The sequence below is a fragment of the Camelus dromedarius genome, chromosome 23 (assembly GCF_036321535.1).
Source record: "Camelus dromedarius isolate mCamDro1 chromosome 23, mCamDro1.pat, whole genome shotgun sequence".
NCBI lineage: Eukaryota > Metazoa > Chordata > Mammalia > Artiodactyla > Camelidae > Camelus > Camelus dromedarius.
This window is the reverse complement of record NC_087458.1, coordinates 19148264-19172084: the sequence shown is the minus strand read 5'-3', so window position 1 is coordinate 19172084 and position 23821 is coordinate 19148264. Positions and strand designations below refer to the sequence as shown.

The 23821-nt window shown below is 39.6% G+C and overlaps 1 protein-coding gene across 4 annotated transcripts in view; it reads right to left on the bottom strand.

Moving 5' to 3' along the window:
• The window catches only part of SUCO (SUN domain containing ossification factor), an 83805-nt gene extending 62922 nt beyond the window's left edge, over positions 1 to 20883 (bottom strand). For all 4 annotated transcript variants that reach the window (XR_004131540.2, XR_010377546.1, XM_031435750.2 and 1 more), the window contains exon 1: positions 20687 to 20883. Coding sequence is in view for 2 of the 4 variants with exons in the window: in XM_031435750.2 (XP_031291610.1) it covers positions 20687 to 20748 (62 nt within the window). In the remaining 2 variants the exon portion in view is untranslated. The remainder of the gene's footprint in view (positions 1 to 20686) is intronic.
• Between the last annotated feature and the right edge of the window lie 2938 nt (positions 20884 to 23821).

Sequence of the window (23821 nt, the reverse complement as noted above, 5' to 3'; positions counted from 1 at the left end):
GCTGACAACAACATAAAGATAATAATTCTCCCCAAATTCATTACTTGAATATAACTCCTATCAAAATACCTGAAGGATCCCACTGTTCTAAATATGATACGGAAAAACTGGTCTAAGAATAACTGAATTAACCAAAAAAAGGCAAAGGCAAGTCGTTCACCTTGCCAGATAATTAAGATTTATTACAAAACCACTCTAATTAGTGGTATAGTACTGAGATAGCAAAAGACAGGCAACTGGAACAGAACACTCCCAAATGCATTTGTTGGCATAAAATCTCTCTTTGGAAGCAGCCTATACACAAAGGGCCCAATATATACCCGTTGAATGAATGAATGAATGACACCGGGCCTTCCTCAGGCATCTGCCACATTGTTAACTACTTAGAATTCATTTTAATGATGACCCTAGTAACTAAAACAAGTTTTTTAAAAACTGTTAAGTAAAAAAATAAAAGTAGGAAAAATGAGATTAACAGCATTATCCCATTTATGTAAATTTTAAAACATATAAACGTAACATTTTGGAAGAAAACACACATGTAGGTAAATACATGAAGGGTGACTGGAAAAACATCAAGTATAACCTAGCACAAATGCCTAAAATAGGAGAGAGAGATGAGTGAAACTGATGACAGAATATAAAAAAGTAATGATGTAAAATGGAGCAAAAAAGAGGCCCCACGCAGACTGTGGTATAAACTGAGTATGATCAATCTAATCCTAAGCATCTGATGTCTCTAGAAGAAAACAGTCTTTTTTTAAAATTTGTCAAGCCCTTTAAAGTATTAATCTAACTTTTACTTTTTTTTAAACGAAGCTAAAGCTCAGAAGTTAATTGGCTAAGGTCACTCAACTTGTGATTACAAACCTAGACCTCTCTCTCCAAAGCCTATGATCTTCCTGTATTGCTACATTTCTTATTTAATGTTCTCTGGTCAACAGATAAATGAAAAGGTGAGAAAAAACACTAATTCATTTCCTCAAGAACGGATATTAGTCAAGGCTAGTTACAGCATAACTTAAAAATTTAAGAACTATGGTAAAATAGGAACAATATTTACCTCCTGCTTTAGAAAGCAGCCACAAGAGAGAAATATGAAGCTTTGTAGTGCAGTGGCTAGGGCAAAAGGCTCATGTGTTAATCCCCCATTTATTAGTTGCAATTTCTTGGGCAAATTACAAAACCTATGTGTCTCAATATCAACACTGTAAAATGGGAAAATGAAATAATGCATGTGCAATGCTTAGCCTGGCACAGAATATGCACTCAAATCTTAGCTGTTGTTATCAGCTACTGTCCTTTTTCTTTCTCGTTTATCAAATTCCAGAGTAGTGTAAGCAGCTGTCCCTAGGAATCCTGGTTCCAGGACCCTCTGTAGATACCAAAATCCAAGGATGCTCAGTCCCTTACAGGCTGCCCTCCACATCCTCAAATTCAACCAACCTGGGATTGAAATGTGTTGAATGGGTGGAAGCATACATGTATGAGGCTACTCAAGCCTCTTCTACCTCTTTTGGCTGCCAAACAATGTGTGCAAACTCTCCACATATCTTCTAGTTCCACTCCCAAAAGCTTTTCAATCACCCCTCTCTTTTGAAAGTAAAGTCCTTTTCTCAATTTTCAAGCTTTTCGGGCTAAGGCTTTTATAAGGCTGACCACTCAAATGACCTCCTTAAAACTCTTCACCTTTCACTTCAAACTAGTTTTCTCCTTCCCCATAGAGCTTTACTTTGCTTGGCACCTTTCTTTGCTCTAAGTATCTACAGAAGCTCCATGTTCAATCAAATGTTCTGTTACAGAAATGATCCCTACTATGAGAACAACTCTAGCCCAAATCTTATCTGTACTGAAGTCTGCATTTTTAAGTACCCATAAAACGTCTCCACTAGGACAGTCTACTCACCTCAACCAACAGCTCTTTCTGCTTTCAAATCCTTTGCAACTCTTCCAGTTCTTTTCTAATACCTCCAATTCTTCTAGTTGCCCAAGTTAAAAATAAAATTAACTTTTCTTCTTTCCTTGAATTTTATTTCAGATTCATAATTTTAAACCCTAGAATTTACTCTCTCAACCACAGTAGGCTCCAGGAAAGCAGCTATTTTGTCTGTTTTGTCCACCAGAGTCCTGCACAGAACACAGCACACAGAAGACTTAGTAAACACCTCTTGACATTGAGATGGATGACAGAAAAGTGGTGTTGAAGACCAACAGCTAGTTAGAGGCAAACTAAAAACCAGTGCTTTTGAATCCAATGCTATTTGTGCCATATTGTATTACCAGCTTGCCAACCTATCACCAAATCAGATCATTTCCTTCTTAGAATCTCTGCTCTCAAGACGGAGAAGATGGCGGAGTAGAAGGACGCTCGCAGGTCACCCTCTCCCACAAATACACCAAGACCCACATCTACAGACCCACTCAGCCAACCAGAGCACCTGTGGAACTCCGACAGAACATCGTCCTCTTCAAAAGATAAAGACGCCAAAAATCTGGTAGGAGAAAAGGAAAAAAGAAAGAACAAAAGGCAAAGCAGCGCGGGACGGGTCCCGCGGGGAGGGAGCGGCAAAGGAGGACTGGCGCTCGCTCGCTGGGTCTCCCCTCTCCATCTGAGAGGCCAGCGGGACGGAGGGGGAGCCTCCGAGGCTCCGATCTGTACAGAGCAGCCCTTGACTAACAGAACTAAGTTAAACGGGCACAGAGCGTCCCCCCGACACCCAACCTGAGACGCGGCCGGCAGCGGCGGGCAGGGCCAGGCTGCACAAGCCGGGCGGAGGACGGAAGTGGCTGCACGGAGGCAGCCCCGGGGGAACGCAAGGGGCTGCGCGCCCTGGCTGTGGGTGCACAGGGCAGAACAACCTGGGCCCTCCATAAAACAGCAAGGTCGATATGCTCTCGGAGGAAGGGTGCACACCCCCATCTCTTAAAACCCGCGGAAAGTTTTCGGGGGAAGAGAGGTGGGGCTCAGGCACAGCCGCCATATCCTCCGGCGCTTAGCACCCAGGCGGGGGCGGGGGCGAAACCTGCATCCGCACCGAAGGGCTTAGCAGCCTCAAAGGCCAGACTGAGACTGGCCTGCAGCCCAGGGCAGATAGGATCCTTCCGTCCTTGTCCCTCAGAGAACTTGCTCCACAAAGACAACCAAGGAGCTGGGTTCTGGCTCGGAGCAGGGACAGGGCTGTCCCTCGGTCTTCCCCGAGCCCACCTGCGGAGCGCCGACCAGGGCGGAGCGCGCAGCCGCACACAGAGCGGAGCTACCAGCGGCGCAGGTAGAGGGAGAGCGGCCCCCCCCCCCGCCTTTCGGGCAGGAACACAGCCCCTGACCGAGGTGCTGGGAGGGGGCACGACCCGCCCTCCTACCTGGCCAGTCTGCAACATCTGACTGCGGCATCCGGAGGGGCAGCGACCCGCCCGCCCACAGCAGAGAGCTGCACCTGACCCAGTGTTAGGAGGAGGCGCGATCTGCTTGCCGACAGGTGCTGGGAGCAGCACAGAAGAGGGCGCCAACGGAGGGCCTCTGAAAACAGCAAGCTGAGCTTCCAAAACAGGACGAAGACAGAAAGACTTCACATTAAAAGCACACAGACTCCAGGAGAACACTGACAACCCCCCCCCTTTTTTTTTTAAATCTGTTTTTACCTGTTCTATTTTCTATTACTCTCTTAATCTTTACTTCTTAATTCATTTCTATTTCTCTTGGGTTTGGATGTCCTGCTATTGATTAGACACAGGTTTCAAATACATCTATTCATCTCCTCCCCCCTTTTTTTGTAAAGGTTTTAAAAGGACGTCTCAACCCGATTAATACTCTGCTTCAACTCACTCTTCTATTATTCATTATACACTGTTTTCAAACCCTCTTTCTCCCTTCTTTTAAAATTCTTTCTATTTTTTTTTCTTTTTTTCCTAAGTTCTATTCCTAAATAGGGATTAGATAGATAAAATCCTTAAGGACCAAAATAAACAACTGATACTCCATAAACCACAGTGCCAAAGAGGTATGAGCAAGATGAAGAAGCAGAAAAACCTTTCCCAATTAAAAGAACAAGAGAAATCCCCTGAAAGAAAGATCAACGAAATAGACATCGATAGCCTACTAGATCAAGATTTCAAAAAAGGAGTGATCAAATTGCTGAAGGAATTAAAAGAGATAGTGTTCAGAGATATAAAATATGTCAAAAATGAAATTGAAGCTATAAAGAAGAGCCAAGTAGAATGGGTAAACTCATTGACAGAGATGAGGAATGATCTAATAGCTGTGCAAAGCCGACTAGATAATGCAGAGGAACGAATTAGTGATCTAGAAGACAGGGCAATAGAAAGCACCCATTCAGAAAAACTACAAGAGAAGCAAATAAAAAATAATGAAAATAGCATAAGGGACCTATGGGATAATATAAAGCGTCCCAATCTTCGCATAATAGGGGTCCCAGAAGGAGAAGAAAGATCAAAGGGGATTGAAAAGGTTTTTGAAGAAATCATGACTGAAAACTTCCCAAACTTAAAGGAGGAATCAGATATCCAAGTACAGGAAGCTCAGAGGGTCCCAAACAGGAAGAACCCAAATAGACCCACACCAAGACATATCATAATCAAGATGGCCAGAGTCAAGGATAAAGAAATGATTCTAAAGGCAGCAAGAGAAAAGCAAAGAGTAAGTTACAAGGGAACCCCCATAAGGCTCTCAGCTGATTTCTCTACACAAACACTACAGGCCAGAAGGGAGTGGCAAGATATATTCAAAGCCCTGAATGAAAAAAAAGATGCAGCCTAGGATCCTTTATCCAGCAAGGTTATCCTTGAGGATAGAAGGAGAAATAAAGAGTTTCACAGACAAAAAGAAGCTGCAGGAGTTTAGCAACACTAAACCCATGCTAAAAGAAGTATTGAAAGGGCTATTCTAAATAGAAAAGCAGCAGGATGCTACAGAAATGAGAAACACACAACTGGAAAGGTGATAACTCATGAATTACAAATAAAGTAAACATGAAATTATAAAAGAAGACATACAAATCACTGAGAGTGGGAGAGGGAGGCAGGGAAATATAGAATATTTTTTTTCTTTCTTTTTTAAATTTTTTTAACAGTAGGATGGGTTTGAGATCATGTTACTATCAGTTTAATAAAAACAGTTATAGTAATGGGTTGATAGATTTACAAAAAAGGGTAACCACAAGCCAAAAATTTACAAAGGAGTCACAAAAATTAAATAAAATCCATGATAATACAAAGGAAAATTACCAAACCACAAAAGGAAGAAGAAAGGAACAAAGAGGATATACCAATTCAACTGCAAAGATAAGTTCAAAATGGCAATAAACACACATCTATCATTAATTACTGTAAATGTTAATGGACTAAATGCTCCAGTCAAAAGACACAGAGTGGCAGACTGGATAATAAAGCAAGAACCTTCAATATGCTGCATACAAGAGACCCACTTTAGGGAGAAGGACACATATAGATTGAGAGTGAAAGGATGGAAAAGGATATTCCATGCAAATGGAAAAGCCAAAAAAGCAGGTGTTGCAGTACTGATTTCAGACAAAACAGACTTTAAAACAAAGGCCATAAAGAAAGATAAAGAAGGACATTTTATAATGATTAAAGGAGTGATACAAGATGAGGATATTACACTCGTTAATATATATGCACCCAATATAGAAGCACCTAAGTACATACAAGAATTACTAACAGAGATAAAGGGGGATATTGATGGGAATACAATCATAGTTGAGATTTTAACACTGCATTAACATCACTAGACAGATCTTCCAGACAGAAAATAAACAAGGCAACAGAGAAATTAAATACTACAATAGAAAAACTAGATTTGGTGGATATTTTCAGAGCATTACACCCCCCAAAAATAGGATATACATTCTTTTCAAGTGCACATGGAACATTTTCCAGGATCGATCATGTACTTGGGCACAAAAGAAACCTCAACAATTTTAAGAAGATAGAAATTATCTCAAGCATCTTTACTGACCACAATGCCATGAAACTGGAAATCAACAACAGAGAAACACAGGAGAAAAAAAAGGAAAGCATGGAGATTAAACAATATGTTATTGAAAAAACAATGGATCAATGAGGAAATCAAAGCTGAAATTAAAAAATACCTTGAGACAAATGATAATGAAAGCACAACCACTCAAAACCTATGGGACACAGCAAAGGCAGTGCTAAGAGGGAAGTTTATAGCGATACAGGCCTTCCTCAAAAAAGAACAATCTCAAATAAACAATTTAACCCACCACCTGAATGAATTAGAAAAAGAAGAACAAAAAGCCCCAAAAAGCAGCAGAAGGAAGGAAATAATAAAGATCAGAGGGGAATTAAATACAATAGAGATTAACAAGACCATCGAAAAAAATCAACCAAACCAAAAGCTGGTTTTTTGAAAAAGTAAATAAAATCGACAAACCTCTGGCCAAACTCACAAAGAAGAAAAAAGAGAGAGCACAAATTAGCAAAATAAGAAAGGAAAATGGAGAAATTACAACAAACAAAATAGAAATACAGAATATCATACGAGAATATTATGAAAAACTATATGGAACCAAACTGGATAACCTAGAGGAGATGGACAAGTTTCTGGAAACATACTGTCCACCAAAACTGAATCAAGAAGAATCTGAACACTTGAACAATCCGATCACTAGAAAGGAAATAGAATAGCAATTAAAAACCTCCCTACAAATAAAAGTCCAGGACCGGACGGCTTCACCGGGGAATTCTACCAAACATACAAAGAAGAACTCATACCAGTCCTTCTCAAACTCTTCCAGACGATTGAAAAGGAGGGAATACTCCCAAACTCATTCTATGAAGCCACCATCACCCTGATACCAAAACCAGGCAAAGACACTACAAAAAAAGAGAATTATAGGCCAATATCACTGATGAACATAGACGCCAAAATCCTCACCAAAATTTTAGCAAATAGAATCCAACAACACATAAAAAAGATTATACATCATGACCAAGTGGGGTTCATCCCAGGGACACAAGGCTGGTTCAACATACACAAATCAATCAGTGTAATACATCACATTAACAAGAGAAAGGACAAAAACCACATGATCATCTCAATCGATGCAGAAAAAGCATTTGATAAAATTCAACACCCATTTATGATAAAAACTCTCGCCAAAGTGGGTATAGAGGGAACATATCTCAACATAATAAAAGCTATATATGACAAACCTACAGCCAGCATAGTACTCAACGGTGAAAAACTCAAAAGCTTCCCACTAAAATCTGGGACAAGACAAGGATGCCCACTATCACCACTCCCATTCAACATAGTCCTGGAAGTCCTAGCCACAGCAGTCAGGCAAGAGAAAGAAATAAAAGGGATCCAAATTGGAAAAGAAGAGGTAAAAGTGTCATTATATGCTGATGACATGTTACTATATATAGAAAACCCTAAAAGGTCCACACAAAAGCTACTAGAGCTGATTGAAGAATTCAGCAAGGTAGCAGGTTACAAAATTAACGTTCAAAAATCAGTTGCATTTCTTTACACTAACGATAAATCAACAGAAAAAGAAAGTAAAGAAACAATCCCCTTTAAAATAGCACCCAAAGTAATAAAATATCTGGGAATAAATCTAACCAAGGAGGTGAAAGAATTATACACAGAAAACTATAAACCATTGATGAAGGAAATTAAAGAAGACTTTAAAAAATGGAAAGATATTCCATGCTCTTGTATTGGAAGAATCAATATTGTTAAAATGGTCACACTGCCCAAGGCAATCTACAGATTTAATGCAATCCCTATCCAATTACCCAGGACATATTTCACAGAACTAGAAAAAATCATAATAAAATTCATATGGAACCATCAAAGACCTAGAATTGCCAAAGCATTACTGAAGAGAAAGAAAGAGGCTGGAGGAATAACTCTCCCAGACTTCAGACAATACTACAGAGCTACAGTCATCAAGACAGCATGGTATTGGTACCAAAACAGACATATAGACCAATGGAACAGAACAGAGAGCCCAGAAATGAACCCACAAACTTTTGGTCAACTCATCTTTGACAAAGGAGGCAAGAATATACATTGGAATAAAGACAGTCTCTTCAGCAAATGGTGTTGGGAAAACTGGACAGCAGCATGGAAAACAATGAAGCTACAACACTCCCTTACACCATATACAAAAATCAACTCAAAATGGATTAAAGACTTAAACATAAGACAAGATACAATAAACCTCCTAGAGGAAAACATAGGCAAAACATTATCTGACATACATTTCAAAAATTTTCTCCTAGAAGAAATAAAAGCAAGAATAAACAAATGGGACCTAATGAAACTTACAAGCTTCTGCACAGCAAAGGAAACCAGAAATAAAACAAGAAGAAAACCTACGGAATGGGAGAAAATCTTTGCAAGTGAAACCGACAAAGGCTTGATCTCCAGAATATATAAGCAGCTCATACGACTCAATAAGAAAAAAATAAACAACCCAATCCAAAAATGGGCAGAAGACCTAAACAAGCAATTCTCCAAGGAAGACATACAAATGATCAAAAAGCACATGAAAAAATGCTCAATATCACTAATTATCAGAGAAATGCAAATCAAAACTACAATGAGGTATCACCTCACACCAGTCAGAATGGCCATCATTCAAAAATCCACAAATGACAAATGCTGGAGAGGCTGTGGAGAAAGGGGAGCCCTCCTACACCGCTGGTGGGAATGCAGTTTGGTGCAGCCACTATGGAAAACAGTGTGGAGATTCCTCAAAAGACTAGGAATAGACTTACCATATGACCCAGGAATCCCACTCCTGGGCTTGTATCCAGAAGGAAATCTACTTCAGGATGACACCTGCACCCCAATGTTCATAGCAGCACTATTTACAATAGCCAAAATATGGAAACAGCCTAAATGTCCATCAACAGGTGACTGGATAAAGAAGAGGTGGTATATTTATACAATGGAATACTACTCAGCCATAAAAACCGACAACATAATGCTATTTGCAGCAACATGGATGCTCCTGGAGAATGTCATTCTAAGTGAAGTAAGCCAGAAAGAGAAAGAAAAATACCATATGAGATCGCTCATATGTGGAATCTAAAAAACAAAAACAAAAACAAAAACAAACAAACAAAAACAAAGCGTAAATAAAGGACAGAAATAGACTCACAGACAGAGAATACAGACTTGTGGTTACCAGCGGGGTGGAGGGTGGGAAGGGATAGACTGGGATTTCAAAACTGTAGAATAGACTACACTGTATAGCACAGGGAAATATACACAAAATGTTATGATAACTCACAGAGAAAAAAATGTGACAATGAGTGTGTATATGTCCATGAATAACTGAAAAATTGTGCTGAACACTGGAATTTGACACAACATTGTAAAATGATTATAAATCAATAAAAAATGTTAAAAAAAAAAAGAAATGGAAACATAAAAAAATAAATAAATAAATAAATGGCCAAAAAAAAAAGAATCTCTGCTCTCTGCACCCTCTTCATTTTTACCACCAAGTTAAGCCCTTGTTATGACAAGCTGCATTACTCCAATTGCTTTTTATTTAGTATTTTTCCCTGCAGTCTTTCTCCTCTGAGATGTAGCTAGCACAATAATGTCAAAATAACATTCTCCAAATACCACTTTTGCTGGATTCTTACTGGCTAACTCCCTGTTCAGTTTGCAAAACCCATCACAATCTCCAAAATAAAGTCAGCCCTCTTTATCCACAGGTTCCACATCCAAGCATACGGAGGGTTTGAGTGTACTACGCCGCTTTACATAAGTGCCTGCTCGGGGGTCCTGAAATCAAGCCCCCACAGATACTCAGGGCCAACTTCAGCTTTTATTTTCTCCTCAGGCTTGTCTGCTTGCTATCACTCCCGCCCATATCAAGTACATTGTCTCTTTTACTCATAACTCTTTCTTTTACTCATAACTCTTTCTCTTTGACAATTAAATACTATCTGCCCACTACAGGCAGGCAGACACGCAAACACACACATACACACACACACGCGCATTCACACGCACATACACACAAACTAGGAAAAGGCCGTTATTCATATTAACAGCACCAGTATACCTTATTTCAGTTCATGAAGCACCTGTATTCCATAGAAGCAAAGTCTGTGGACCATTTGTCATTTCCCTTAAGCCCAAGTCTTCCCTGACAACTCCAATCCAGTTTTTCCCTTCTTTAAGCACCTACTAAACAATTCAGCTTTTCATATTATTCACTAATGTTCAAATCAGATATCTTAGAATGTTAAAGTACAAAAAAAACCTCTCAGAATTCATTTCATTTGGTAGTAATGACTGTATTAAACAAGAGAATATCCCAAACTTACTCAGAATCTTCAATGTAAGAGCCCTAGGTATGTATTTTTTTTTAAAGCTTCAGAATAATTCTAATATTCATTCCTTGTTGAGCCAGTCAAGTCAGCCCTATTTTTAGATACGAAAATTGACACAAAGAAAAGGAAGAGAAACTTGCCTAAGGCCATTTACCAGCCTACAAGCAGCATAGGGTTAGGGTTGTGGTCAAGACTACAGGCTCAGACTCAGCCTACTTAAAATTCTGGCTCACTGCTTACTGAGACCTTAGGCAAGATGGTTAACTTCTTTGTGACTTTCTTCATCTTTAATATGGTATCTATATCAAAAGAGTTTAATAGGGATAAAAAAGTGTACATAAAGCACTTAGAACAGAAAGAACGCCCAGTAACTGTTCACCGTTAATATTGAAAAGAAAGCGTTACTATCAAGCTCTACCTTAGTTTTATGCCCTTTCCACTACACTAGTACTTATCTGTATTTTGACAAACAGCTTCTATACTCCTGAGGGCAGAGCTCAAGTCTCCTGCTGCTTCAGCAATCCCCACCACACCAAATACATTGTTTGTAGCCAAATAATATTTTGAACAAACGTATAGATTCCAATTTCTGAATTCTGATACCTCAGCCTAGAATCCAACTTCTACCAAAGTACCCATGAATGGATAACAAGAACTTCTGTAAGAGAGCTTACTATGCACAAAGCATTGTTTTTAAACACTTTACATGTGTTCTCCTGTTATCGATTTCAAATACTTCGTAACAAGAAATACAAACTGAGGTTAGTACTTATGAGCCATGTTAATGCTACGAAACATATTCTAACAAAGCTAGGTGTTACTTTTACGTCTTTTACATAAAATATAAAATAACTTTATCTACTGATTCATTACAAAAACAAAGTCCTAAAATAAAAATCAAACTTCCTTTCAAAAATAATCTGTAGATGAGATTTGAAGCATTTCGATGGGGAGAGGGTGGAGGGGCTGGGGGAGAAGATACATTTGTGAGATTTCTGGTCAAGATGGCGCGGTGGTAGGACCACGAGCTCACCGCTCCTCGCAACTACAACAAAACCACAACTGCCTGCTAAATAACCATTGAGAAAGACTGGAATGTAGCAAAAAGATCTTCTTCAACTGGAAACATAAAGAGGGAACCACAGCAGAACGGTAGGGGGCGCTCATATAATTAGGGCTCCATACCCTCTCGGTGGGTGACCCACAAGCTGAAGGATAATTAAGTCACAGAGGCCTTCCCAAAGGAGTGAGAGTTCTAAGCCCCATATCAGGCTCCCCAGCCCGGGGTTCTGGCATTGGGAGGAGGAGGAGGCCTCAGAACATTTGGTTTTGAAGGCCAGCAGGGCTTGGCTCCAGGAACCCCATGGGACTGAAGGAAACAGAGACTTCATTCTCTTGGGAAGTGTACACAGAATCTTGAGTGCACCAGGTCCAAGGGCAGAGGCAGTGATTTCATGGGAACCTGGGCCAGACCTGCCTGCTGGTTTTGGAAGGTCTCCTGGGGACGTAGGGGATAGCTGCAGCTCACCCAGGGGACATAAAAGCTGGTGGCGAACATTCCGGCTGTGTTCATCTACATGAGCTTTCATGGAGGCTGACATCTTGATAGGATCATTAGCACCAAGACCTAGCTCTACCCAACAGCCTACAAGGAAGCCTCAGGCCAAACAACATACTGGATGGGAACACAGCCCAACCCATCAGCAGAATTCTTAAGCCACAAACATCTCTAGACACAGCCCTACCCACCAGAGGTCCAGGACCATGTTTCACCCAGTAGTGGGCAGGCACCTCCTGCCAGGAAACCAGACTCACCTACCTGGGGCAGACATCAGAAATAAGAAAACAACAACCCCAAAACTTGTGGAAGGAATCCATAAGCAAGGGCAGACTATACATTAGGACCCTGGCCCTTGGGTACAAGAGAGGAGTGTACTGCTGGGACACATAGGACCTCTCCCACAGAGGGCCACCACTCCAAGGTCGAGAAACATTTAACTTATCTAAAGATACAAATAGAAAGACAGGCAATATGAGGCACTAACTTACCTAAAAATACAAATAGAAAGACAGACAATATGAGGTGGCAGAGGAATATCTCCCAGGCCAAGGCACAATATAAAATCCCAGAAGAAGAAATAAGCGATGAGGAGATAGGCAATTTATCTGAGAAAGAGTTTAAAGTGATGATGGAAAAGATTTCAGAGAACTCAAGAGGAGTATAGATGCACAGAGTGAAGTTTCTAGCAAAGAGTTGGGCAATATAAAGAATACTCAGAGTTGAATAAAATCACTGAAATGAATAACACACCTTAAGAACAAAGAATAGACTAAATGAGACAGAAGAATAGATCAATTAGCTAGAAGACAGATTAGTGGAAATCACTACTGCAGAACAGAAAAAAGAAAAAAAGAATGAAAAGAAATGAGGATCCTTTAAGAAAACTCAGGCTCCCAGAAAAAGAAGAGAGAAAGGACTTGGGAAAGTTTTTGGAGAGAGAATAACCAAAAACTTCCCCAACTTGGGAAAGGAAAAAGTCACCCAAGTCCAAGAAGCACAGAGATCAACCGAAGAGGAACACATTGAGGCATATAGTAATCAAATTGACAAAAATTAAGGATAAGGATAAAATATTAAAATTAGCAAGAGAAAAGCAACAAATAACATACAAAGGGACTCCCATAAGGTTATCAGCTGATTTTTCAGCAGGAACTCTACAGGCTGGAAGGGAGTGGCATGATATATTTTAAGTGATGAAAGGGAAAAACTTACAACCAATAATACTCTATTCAGCAAGACTCTAGCTCAGATTTGCTGGAAAAATCAAAAGCTTCACAAATAAACAAAAGCTAAAAGATTTCAGCACCACCAAACCAACTTTACAACAAATGTTAAAGGAACTTCTCTAGTCATCAAACCGTAAGAAAAGACAACAAAAAGAAGAGGGGGGGAAAAAAACTTACAAAAGACTGCTTTAGCAGTTTGGGGTCTTTTAGGGTCCCATATAAATTTTGAAATTGTTTGTTCTAATTCTGCGAAGAATATCGTGAATATTTTGACAGGGGTTGTGCTGGATCTATAGATTGTTTTGGGTAGTACAGCCATTTTGATAATGTTGATTCTTCCAATCCAGGAGCACAAGATAGCTTTCCATTTCTTTGTATCATCTTCAATTTCCTTCATCAATGTTTTACAGTTTTCAGAGTATAGGTAACCTCCTTGGTTAAATTTATTTCTGGGTATTTTGTTCTTTTTGATGCAATGGAAATGTGTATATCAGTTATAAAATTCTGGTTTTTTGAAGTGAAAAAAAAAAGTGAACGAAGGGCCGCAAATGGCAAAATATCTTTTTATGAGTGAGTTGTATTCCATTACATATATATGCTGCATCTACTTTATCCATTTATCTATTGATGTGCACTTAGGATGCTTCCATATCTTGGCAATTATAAATAATGTTGCTGTTAATAGTGAGGTCTATGTATCTTTTTAAATTAATTTTTATTTTGTGATTGGCTTTATTCCTTTGGTAACTATGTAAGTTTAAAAAGCTAAAGCTCTAAAAGTTCTCAGAAACATATATTTACATATACGTAAATATAAAAAAGTGCAGAATATTGTGTATATGCATTTACATGCAATATATTGTATATGTGCAGTCAAACTAACAATTCTACCTAATAAAACTGAAAAATGAAAAAAAATCTGTATTTATGAAACAAGTTCATCCCAAGGGATTGACATTCTTAAACTGGAAATACTCAAAAGCAATTTCTGTTCCCTTGAGACATGTACAATTTTTCTTTTTGAAAATATTTTAAAACATGGCCTTGAAAACAAAACAGATAACATACACCTGGCACTGAAGTACAATCTGCAACACGTACATATTATGTTTCAAACAAAGGTTATTTTGGTTTTTCCCAGTTATGTATAAACTACCAAACAAAAGTATTTCAAACATGTAAGCGTTTCTATTTAAGATGGCTTGAGAGAACAATAAAGCACTTAAATTTTTAATAAATTTCTCTTTCCTTTCATTACAAAGCACTAGATATTAGCTATACATATTGACCCATTTCTCTACTCAGATTATTGAGAAAAGTTAAGGAATACTTTAGGAGTTCATGAACAGTTGAAAAATGAAATAACCATTGCCCAAAGGTAAGTTAGTGCTGGGATCTTTTGTTTTTTCCCCTTGTGTGCCAACTCTACTACTTGCATCCATTCCAGTACATCCTCCAATGTTTAATAATCTAAAGAGGTTATTATGAAACACATCCAGCTCTTTAAAAAATAATTCCAGAAGATATTATAAATAAATTATTCATCATTTTTTATTGGACACAGTGCTTAAGTTTTACACAAAGACTTCATACACCTTCTTTCATAGACTTTTTCCTATTTAAGCAATCTGGCTTCATCCAACTCGTCTGAAAGGATCTGACACTGTTTTTAACAACACAACACCTCTTATAAGCACCAGATACTTTTTTTGGAACGTATATCCCAGTGCAAAAATTAACTTTTCTTCCCAAAGTTTTTCACATAAAATTCTATAAGAAATACTACTTTATTTTTTTCTACTGACATCCAACATTGTATTACTCTCAAGTGTACAATATGATTCAATATTTTTATTTATTGTGATATGATCATGAAAGTTTGATTAACATCCATAATCACAAAGAGTACAAGCTTTTTATCTTGTGAAAAAAAAGTTTTAAGAACTACTCTCTTAGCAATTTTCAAATACACAATATTATTACGTATAGTCACCATGTTGAACATTACCTCCCCAGGACAAGACAGGCTTTTTTTTTTTAACATCATCAAATGATTTGGAGGAGGGGGTTACTTTATTATTTTGTTTATTTTGAGTATTTATGATTTTAATCAGAAAAGAAATAGATTTAGAGACTTTAAAAAGTTACAGAAACAAACTACAGAAAAAAATCTCCAGATGAAAGATAAAGTTGGGATTTTCAAGGATACTTGTAATCATTATCTTAAACATTTTTTTTAAAATACTGCTTATGAAGATATAAACAAAAAAAAATTCTAGTTTCTTATTTTTCTGCTCACTTACGCATATTAACAAATGAGCCAGAAACCAGCAAAACTATCAGAGAAAAAAACAAAATAAAAGGTACACAGATAAAATTACAAACCAGGAAATAAACCTCTTAGGTCAATGAAAACTCAGTCACATACTCACAAAAATTACTACTAAGGCCAAAAACGCCATTTACAAAACAGAGCACCTTGATTTACATACCTAACAACCCTCTCCTAGAATGATCGTCACTTTAGGGCCCCCGCCTCCAAAATCTGTCCCTTCCAAGCCACTCTATCCCCACAGTGACCTAATTAAACAACCAATCTGACCTGACTCTCCTGTTCTGCTGTTTAAAACTACTTCACTGGCTCATTCTCTCAGTCAGGTTAAAATCAGAGCTCATCTGCATAATGATCAAATCCCTTTAAAACCTGGCTCTAGCCTCCCTTTCCATCTGTCCCCAGATAAACCAACAAGAATCTTCCCTCCGCCTGAAATAAAATCCCCCCATCCTGAATTACTCATTCTGCAAACCATTTTATGGATAAGCACTGAGGCTCATGGAAATAACTTGTCCAAGGACAGAGCCAGTGATAGACCATACCTAGAATACAAATTCTTCCCTTAGTGTTCCTAAAGAACTTTCAAGCTATTTTTTGTAACTATTATATTTGTCAAATGTATGAGAATTATTTAAATGGCAAGCTCTTCTCATCAGCTCTAAGTATGAACTTCTTCAAGATGATCCTTTTGGGTATAGGAAGAAAAAACTTTTTAGTCTTAAAAAATAAACCACTCTGGTGAGGGATGTTGACAATGGAGGCTATGCATGTGTGGGGGCGAAGAGTATTTTTTAAATTAATTTAGCTTTACTAAGATTAACATAAGAATTCACACTTGATCTGAGGATCGGCTAGTCACAAATCAATTAACAGCAGGGGCTATAAAGTCAGAAACAGGAGGAAAGAGTGGAAGTTCCACAAACAGTGGGGTTTACTCCTAGCACATTGGGATGCACTGCAGTTTACATGTGCCCAATTAAGTAGATTCAGCGATTATATTATTTAGTTTTAACTAAACTGACTCTCACAACATGAAGAAAAAGGTTTGAAAGAATTCCTGCAAAGATAATAAATATGCGAGAACAAGCCAACGAGAAAATGGCAGGGCTGGAACTCTTAACAAGTAATAGCATTATTCATCCACATCATGATGTAAAATAATCTAGTCAGTCAATCACACACCTCTCACCAAAAATTAGAACTTTAAAAATAAGAACAAAAAGGTAATGTTAATGGAAAGTACGAGACTGTTTATTTTCTTCATCTTTCTTAATATCTAATTTGTGTAATTTATTATGCATTTTAATATATCATTAGTATACTAATACCATCCTGGCATACATATAAATCTTGCAAACAATGATCACATATTAAAGGTGCATGCACAATGTTTTTCTGATGAGGGAAACACAAACATTTTTGAGTATCCACTGAGTAAAGCACTGTCTAAGTCTCTTTTTTTTCTCTTTAGGGTGATGATCAATCGTCCTAGTTTGCCAGGATCAAAGGGTATATGTTAAACTGCATAAATGCCCTCCAAGATGTCTTAGTCCTAATCCTTGAACACGTAACCTTAAATGGAAAAATAAGTATTTGCAGATATAACTAAATTAAGGATTCTGAGATGAGATAATCCTGGATTGTCTGGGTGGGCCCAATGTAATCACAAAAGTCCTTGTAAAAGGAGGCAGAAACATCATTAGTAGATGTGAGGACTGAAGCAAGAGGTTGGAACCATACAAGGGAAGAGTCACAGAATGCAGGAAGCCCCTAGAAGGTGACAAAGTCAAGAAGCAGATTTCTCCCCTGAGAGTCCCAAGAAGGAACCAGGCTGCTGACACCTTGACTTTAGCCCAGTTAAGACTTTCTCTGTACTTCTGATCCTCAGAACTGCAAGATATTAAATATGTGTTGTTTTAAGCCACTAAATTTTTGGTAACTTGTTACAGCAGCAATAGGAAACTAATACAGGGCATTCCTGGGATGTGGGACTTTCACTGCTAAAAGCAAGATAAGCTGGTGACTCTATTTTTAGGTTTTCAATGTGCATAACAACATCCGGTACATAATGAGCATGAGAAATAAAAATCTTTGTTGAATGATTTTATGATGAAATATATAAATAACGTACCCTTACTATTTTTCAAAGATCTGTCACACCTATTTTCTCATATTATCTTCCTAACAAACCTGTGAGGAGTGAATGAATTATTCTTCCCACTTTCAGGAAATAAGAAGGTTCAAAGAACTTACAAAACTTGCCCAAGGAAGGAGAATCTGGTAAACAACAGAGCCATTATCTACAACACAGGCTTTCTGACCTATAGTCAAAGGGTTACAGCAGTCAGGATCCTATGTATCAGGCTTCGTAGGTTCAAGCCCAAGCTCCAAAACGTAACAGCTGTTTAACCTTAGCCAAGTTACTTAACTTCTCTACTTCCTCAACTGTAAGATGCAAAATTATATTAACAATAATACTCACAGGGTTGTTGTAAAGATTAAAGGTGCTAAAATGTGCAAAGTGCACACCACAGGCTTGACAAAGATAGCTGACAATAAATAACAGCTATCCTAATTATTTTTGCTGCAGCCATAGTACATTCATGCCTAAAATACTCTGTACTATTTGATAAAGAATCATATAAGTATGCAAAATGGAAAAATAGCAACCAGAATGGATAGAATGGGTCTTTTGTGAAAGTAATCTAAGGTTAGGACTCCAGGCTGAAACAAAAGAAAAGGGAGACATAATCAAGATCTAGAAGTGTGACAGTATAAATAAGGTGACTACAAAATTCAGTAATATTGATAGGATGAGGGGGATTGGAAATTCAGAAACTAGAGTAGCATAAACATATGGCACTCATAAATCTACAAAAGGTACAGCTTAAAAAAGAAATGGATCACAAAATTCTGGAACAATTTATGAATGACAAAGACAAAAATGACTACTAAGAGAAGTTTACCAACTTTTCTGCAAAACTTGTCTAACCCTGCAAAGGCTTCAGGCTTTAAGGGAGAATGGAGATGCTGAGAAATGACCTAACAGACCAGACTGCAGCAAGAGTTAGACCTCCAGTTGAGTCAGTGATGTAATTTCATTATTCCAATTTCCCAAGGAAGAGTCTCAAAAGACACAACATACCCTTTGCCAATCACCACCACTCACCACTCATCTTCCCTGATCTCCGAATTACCCTTCCAAAAAATTCTCAAGCTTTAATATCCTATTTTAATATCTTTCAATGACTTTGGTAAAGAATAATTTAAATGTCTTTAAATTTGGCAGTGCAAACAAATCTTAAAATAGACTAACCCAATTGTTCCTTAAAAGAGTTTCTTGAACCTGTCACTATTTACTTAAACCCCTCAATATTAATTTTTCACTGTGGAAGTCAAAAAACTTTAAACAAAAGACAGCCAGAAATTAGACAAATAGAAGCATGGTTAATTTAAATCCACAAATGATTTTAAGAACCACACTAACAATTTGATTTCACTGCCTCCAACCAATTAATCTTCTTTTTAATTATGTGTAAGGGCAACATAAACTTGCAAGTTGTAAGATTAGTCCTGGAGATCACAGTATAGTGAGTACAGACAACAATACTGTATGATAATCACCAAACTTGCTAAGAGACTAGATTAATTATTCTCATCACAAAAAGAAATCATGATTATGTGATGTCATAACAGGTGCTAACTATTGCTACAATGGTAATCATATTCCAATATATAAGTGTATCAAATCAACATGTTGTACACCTGAAAGTTACACATTAAAAAAAAAGTCAGAGATTAAAATTAAAAAAAGTCAGAGATCCTAATGTGTTTTAAATTTGAATGAAAAGTGTAACCTCTTTGCCCTATCAACCATTTCAGAAAGTGATGAAGAACATGGTATAAAGATGCGCAAGATAAAGAAGAAAGAAAAATACATAATCTACAAACAACTAAACAGCCCCCAGAAAGAAGTGTAGATGCATAGAAGGTTTTGGTATCTTATGCACAAATTTAGATTTAGAATGAGGTGAATGGACTCATCCCCTACATGCACTTCTTGGTACCCAACATGATACTAAAAAGTGGAAGGTGAAGTGACATTGGTGTTATTAAAGGGTTGGGAATGAAAGACAACAAGGCCAAATTTCTTGTTCTCTGAAACATCTAGCAACCTACCAACCAAAATTCTTCAGTCAGGTGTTTCGTTTCCCTCTTATTTATGTATTATTTTATGTGAGAACAACTCTAAAACTTCAGTGTCTTTAGACTCCATTAGGCACCCACATAAATGAAAAAACTGTTGGTGCTTTGTAGAAATAAGCTCAAAAAGAAACAGTTTAGTCAGATTTTAATGTAACAAACAGAAGCACCTTTTCAGTCAGCAAATGTTAAACATCTCTCAAGAAATTCCTTCGGAGGGGGAATGGATTTTCCAAATATAATGATAGAGATCCTTTGACTGACAAGCTGTCTCTGCTTCTCCAAAAAATACCCAAATGTGCCAGGGATTAGCAGAAACTTCATAAACTTTATAGACAAAGTACTTCTCCCGCCTTCAAAATACAGGGCTTACCCTTCCATTACTAAGGGTCATTACCCAAGCCACACTACCAGAAACCACCATATACACACCTAAGACACTCTCTACTAAGCCAACAGCTTCCCATCATCTACCCCCTGAAAAAGTGCTTCATAACGCCCCCGAAAGTTTCCAAGAACAGCAACCTCAAGTGCACCCGAGGCCAAAGACCACGAGAGGAAGGGCCAGGAGAACTACCGCTTGTAGATTACTCACCCTCACAAGTCACGTTTTAAAAATCGCATGTCGGAACAAACCTCCTCCGACATGATTTATGCCCTTACCACATCTTGAAAGCAAGTGGCTGGTGGTAAGCACGAGTAACTTACCCAGCATCTATGTGAACACTATCCAAACACTCCACTATCTCCAAGGGCCATTTCCAGGGAAACTGAGTAAAAAGACACCCAAGCACCTTTCTCTCCCACTGAGTCTCTGTAAATCCCAAAATACACCAGGAAAACCTCTGCAGAGTGTTGCCAGGCCAGCCCACCGGAGAGCCGCGGAGGCCCTTGGGGACCCGCACCCCAAAAGCCAAGACGATTTGGGGGTGTGACCTGGGCCGCTCCCTGTCCCCTTCTCCCCCCACGGGGAACTCCCTTGTTGTCGCGGCTACTCACCAGACCAGGGAGCATAGAGAGAGGCAGGAGACCAGGGCCAAGGCCCGCCGGTACTTCTTCATCTTCTCCTCCTTCTTCCCCCGACCAGAAGGCGGCACATCCTCCCGACAGCCGCCACTGCCGAGGCCAAGATGGAGGAGCAGGAGAGCGAGGATGGGACCGAGAGTCCGAAGGGCTGCGGAGCGGGAGGAGCGGCCCCTGAGCGGCTCGCACGCTGGCCGCCCGCTCCTAGGGGCCCACGGCGGCGCCGACCCGGGCGCTTCACAGGAGGACTCCAGGGACCGCCGCTGCTGCCGCGGCCGCCGGCTCGTCCGCGCCCGCCTCCTCCAGCCGCCGCCGCCGCCACTGCCGCCCCATATCCCCCCCGCCCGCCCCGGCTCTCGCTCCGTGCTGCCGGCGACCAACGGCCGCTGCGTACTCGCCTCTCAACAGCCAATCGCCGGCGGGGCCGCGACACCTCACACACCGCTGAGCTGGAAGGAGACGCGTCACCCACGTCCCGCGGCGCTCGCACCCCCACCAGCCTCCGCGCGGGCCACGCCCCCTCCGACGTCTCAGGCGGGTGAGCTGGAGGGAGGAGGACACAAAGCGCGAGAGCCGGGCAGGCAGCCGCCCTGCCCACCTCAAGTCCCGGCCAGTCAGTGGCTCGGGTTTGGGAAGTCGGAGAGGAGCCTCGTGACCCTCAGGCTTCCTCCCACAATGGCCCGCCCCCTAGCCCAGGGCGCGCAAGGGCCATTGGGAGTTGTAGTTTGCCCTCCGGAACACTCCTTTCCCTTTCCCTGTCCCTCCTGGTATCACTGTTTTGATGAAGAGGTCTGTAGTTTCGCTTCTCACCGCAAGACTGACCAGCTTTGGAATTGTTACACTCTGTTTTCCTCTTTTGACCACAGTTTGTGGAAAGGCCTAGAATGACCGCGGGGAAAAAAACTATACCAATAAATTTAAAAGGCGTTTTCCCGGGGTCAGCGTGCCCGGCCCATCGAGCGAGGGGCTGATTGGTTGGCGCAAAGGGGTGTGCCAAGATTTCCTCTCATCTGATTGGTTGGGGCGGGAAGTCTTTCGCTTCTATGCCGACTCGTGGAGAATTTCGCCATCCGTCAGATTCCTCTGTTGGGATCAGTTCTATTGGTCTCCGTTCTCTTGGGTTCATGCTTTGGGTTCGCTGCGGTGGGCCCGGAAGGGAAAACTGCGGCTCCTGCTTGGGGAGCTCCAGGTCCTGCGGTTCACCGAAAGTGGGGCAGATGGTCGCGTTTCTACGTCTGTTGCTACAGTCGGGGACAAAAATGTGACCGCTTCTCAATCTTTAAAACAAGCCGTGTGCCCACCCGAGATATTTATGCCACTGAGGCACTTAAAGGTCTCTCAGAAGCTTAGGGACCGTCTGCCTGTAAATTCAAAATGCTTAACTGCTTTTCCTCCCAAGCGCCTCTTGACGTAGCTCTCTTCCCTTAGATGGTAAAGTATAGAGGAAGAGGCACTAGCTTCTGCTCAGGGGAAATGTCTCGCCTTTGGCCTAATGTGTTCCTTCTTCTGCCTCTGATATATTTGATGATATATTTGTTTCAGACTCTTGACACTGAGAGGGAAGTTATCGCTACCGTGGGATATTTCTTTTATAAAATAAGAAACACGAAAGTATAACTCAGTGGTGTTTTCCTTTTTGTGTTGGCTGTCGGAAACTCAGAACTACCTAAAGCAGCCAGTCAAATGGGAGAGGGGAGACTCCAGTTGTCTGTGTCGTGGAACATGCCATAATGTTTACTGTAAAAAAAAAATGTTCAAAGCAGGTGTTATTAAAGCATACGCCAGTTATTGCCCATGTAGCCAGAGGGAAAAACTCAGACAAATGCCCATCTAACACCTAATTTTGAGCCATGTAATTTCCTTGTAAACCTAAGTTGAATTGGTTAATTGTATTCCCAGGGAACTGCGTATCTTGACTCATTCTAAAATTCTTGATGTAAGTTAACTGGATATTAGAAAAATTCTACAAAGGGTGACTTGGTTTTAGAGAAATTCATCCTAAACTAATTTTTCTGGCAATAATTAGGTAACAGTTACAATGATCTGTTCATGCCACTCATAGTATATAACAATAAAATCCTTTTATCTCTATCACTGAATTAGACAAGCACTTACCTCAACCAAGAGCAGTATCAGATGATTAATATGTAAGTTAAAAGGAAGGTAGGGGCAATAGAAGGATTTTTACGTTCTTTACAATGTTAAGCACTCTTTTCCTTTCACTCCAGAAACTGGATTATGCATGATAGAGAACAGGTGCTCCTCGACTGATCCTCAGTGGATCCCAGTCAAGAAAGTTCTGTTGGACTACGCGCTCATCTCAAGCCTGGCAAGCTATCAGATGCCTCTCCTATCTCCTCTCCTTTTCACTCCAAACCCACAAGTCCACCCACTTCTTTTCCACCAAGTCTCTGCAATGATCTTTTGGAATATATAGCTAGTAAATAGACTTTTTCTTCCTCCCTTCCTTCTTTCCTTCTTTTCTTTTTCTACTTTTCTTTCTTTTCATCCTTATTTCTCCCTTTTTTCCTACTGTTGGGGCTTTATTGCTACCCCTGTGATAGGGTTGCCATTCATTTAATTATTATTCAATCATTAACTTTCATTATTTCAATCAATAAATATCCTTTTCTCTTCTTGCTAGTTTCATTCCATAGCTTCATGTTAAGGTTTAATCTTCAGTCCTCTGAGCTTTTCCATTTGTCTCTTGGATATTTCATAATTTCAGTTCTCAACTATACTGTTGACTCCCAGGTCTATCTATATTCCAACCTGCTGTTCAAGTAGTTGCTGGACATAGTACTTATTCTACCATTTATTCAGTTCAAATTTTACCTGCATAAAATTGAACCCATCTCTCCCATAAATTAGCTTCTTTACCTGAGTTTCTATTTGTGTTCATTCTTCCTTATTTCAAGGCTTCAGATAGTGAAAATAAGTTCCATGGAGGTGGTCTTTGAAAAACTGGTAGATGTTTTTCTGCATGGTTGCTAAGTATAAGAAAAATAATGAAAAAATATAACTTGATAGATAAATATAATAATAAAGTGAGTAAGAATTATATAAAATAAATTTAGTATAGATAAATGGTACCTTGCTTAAAAGTATAAC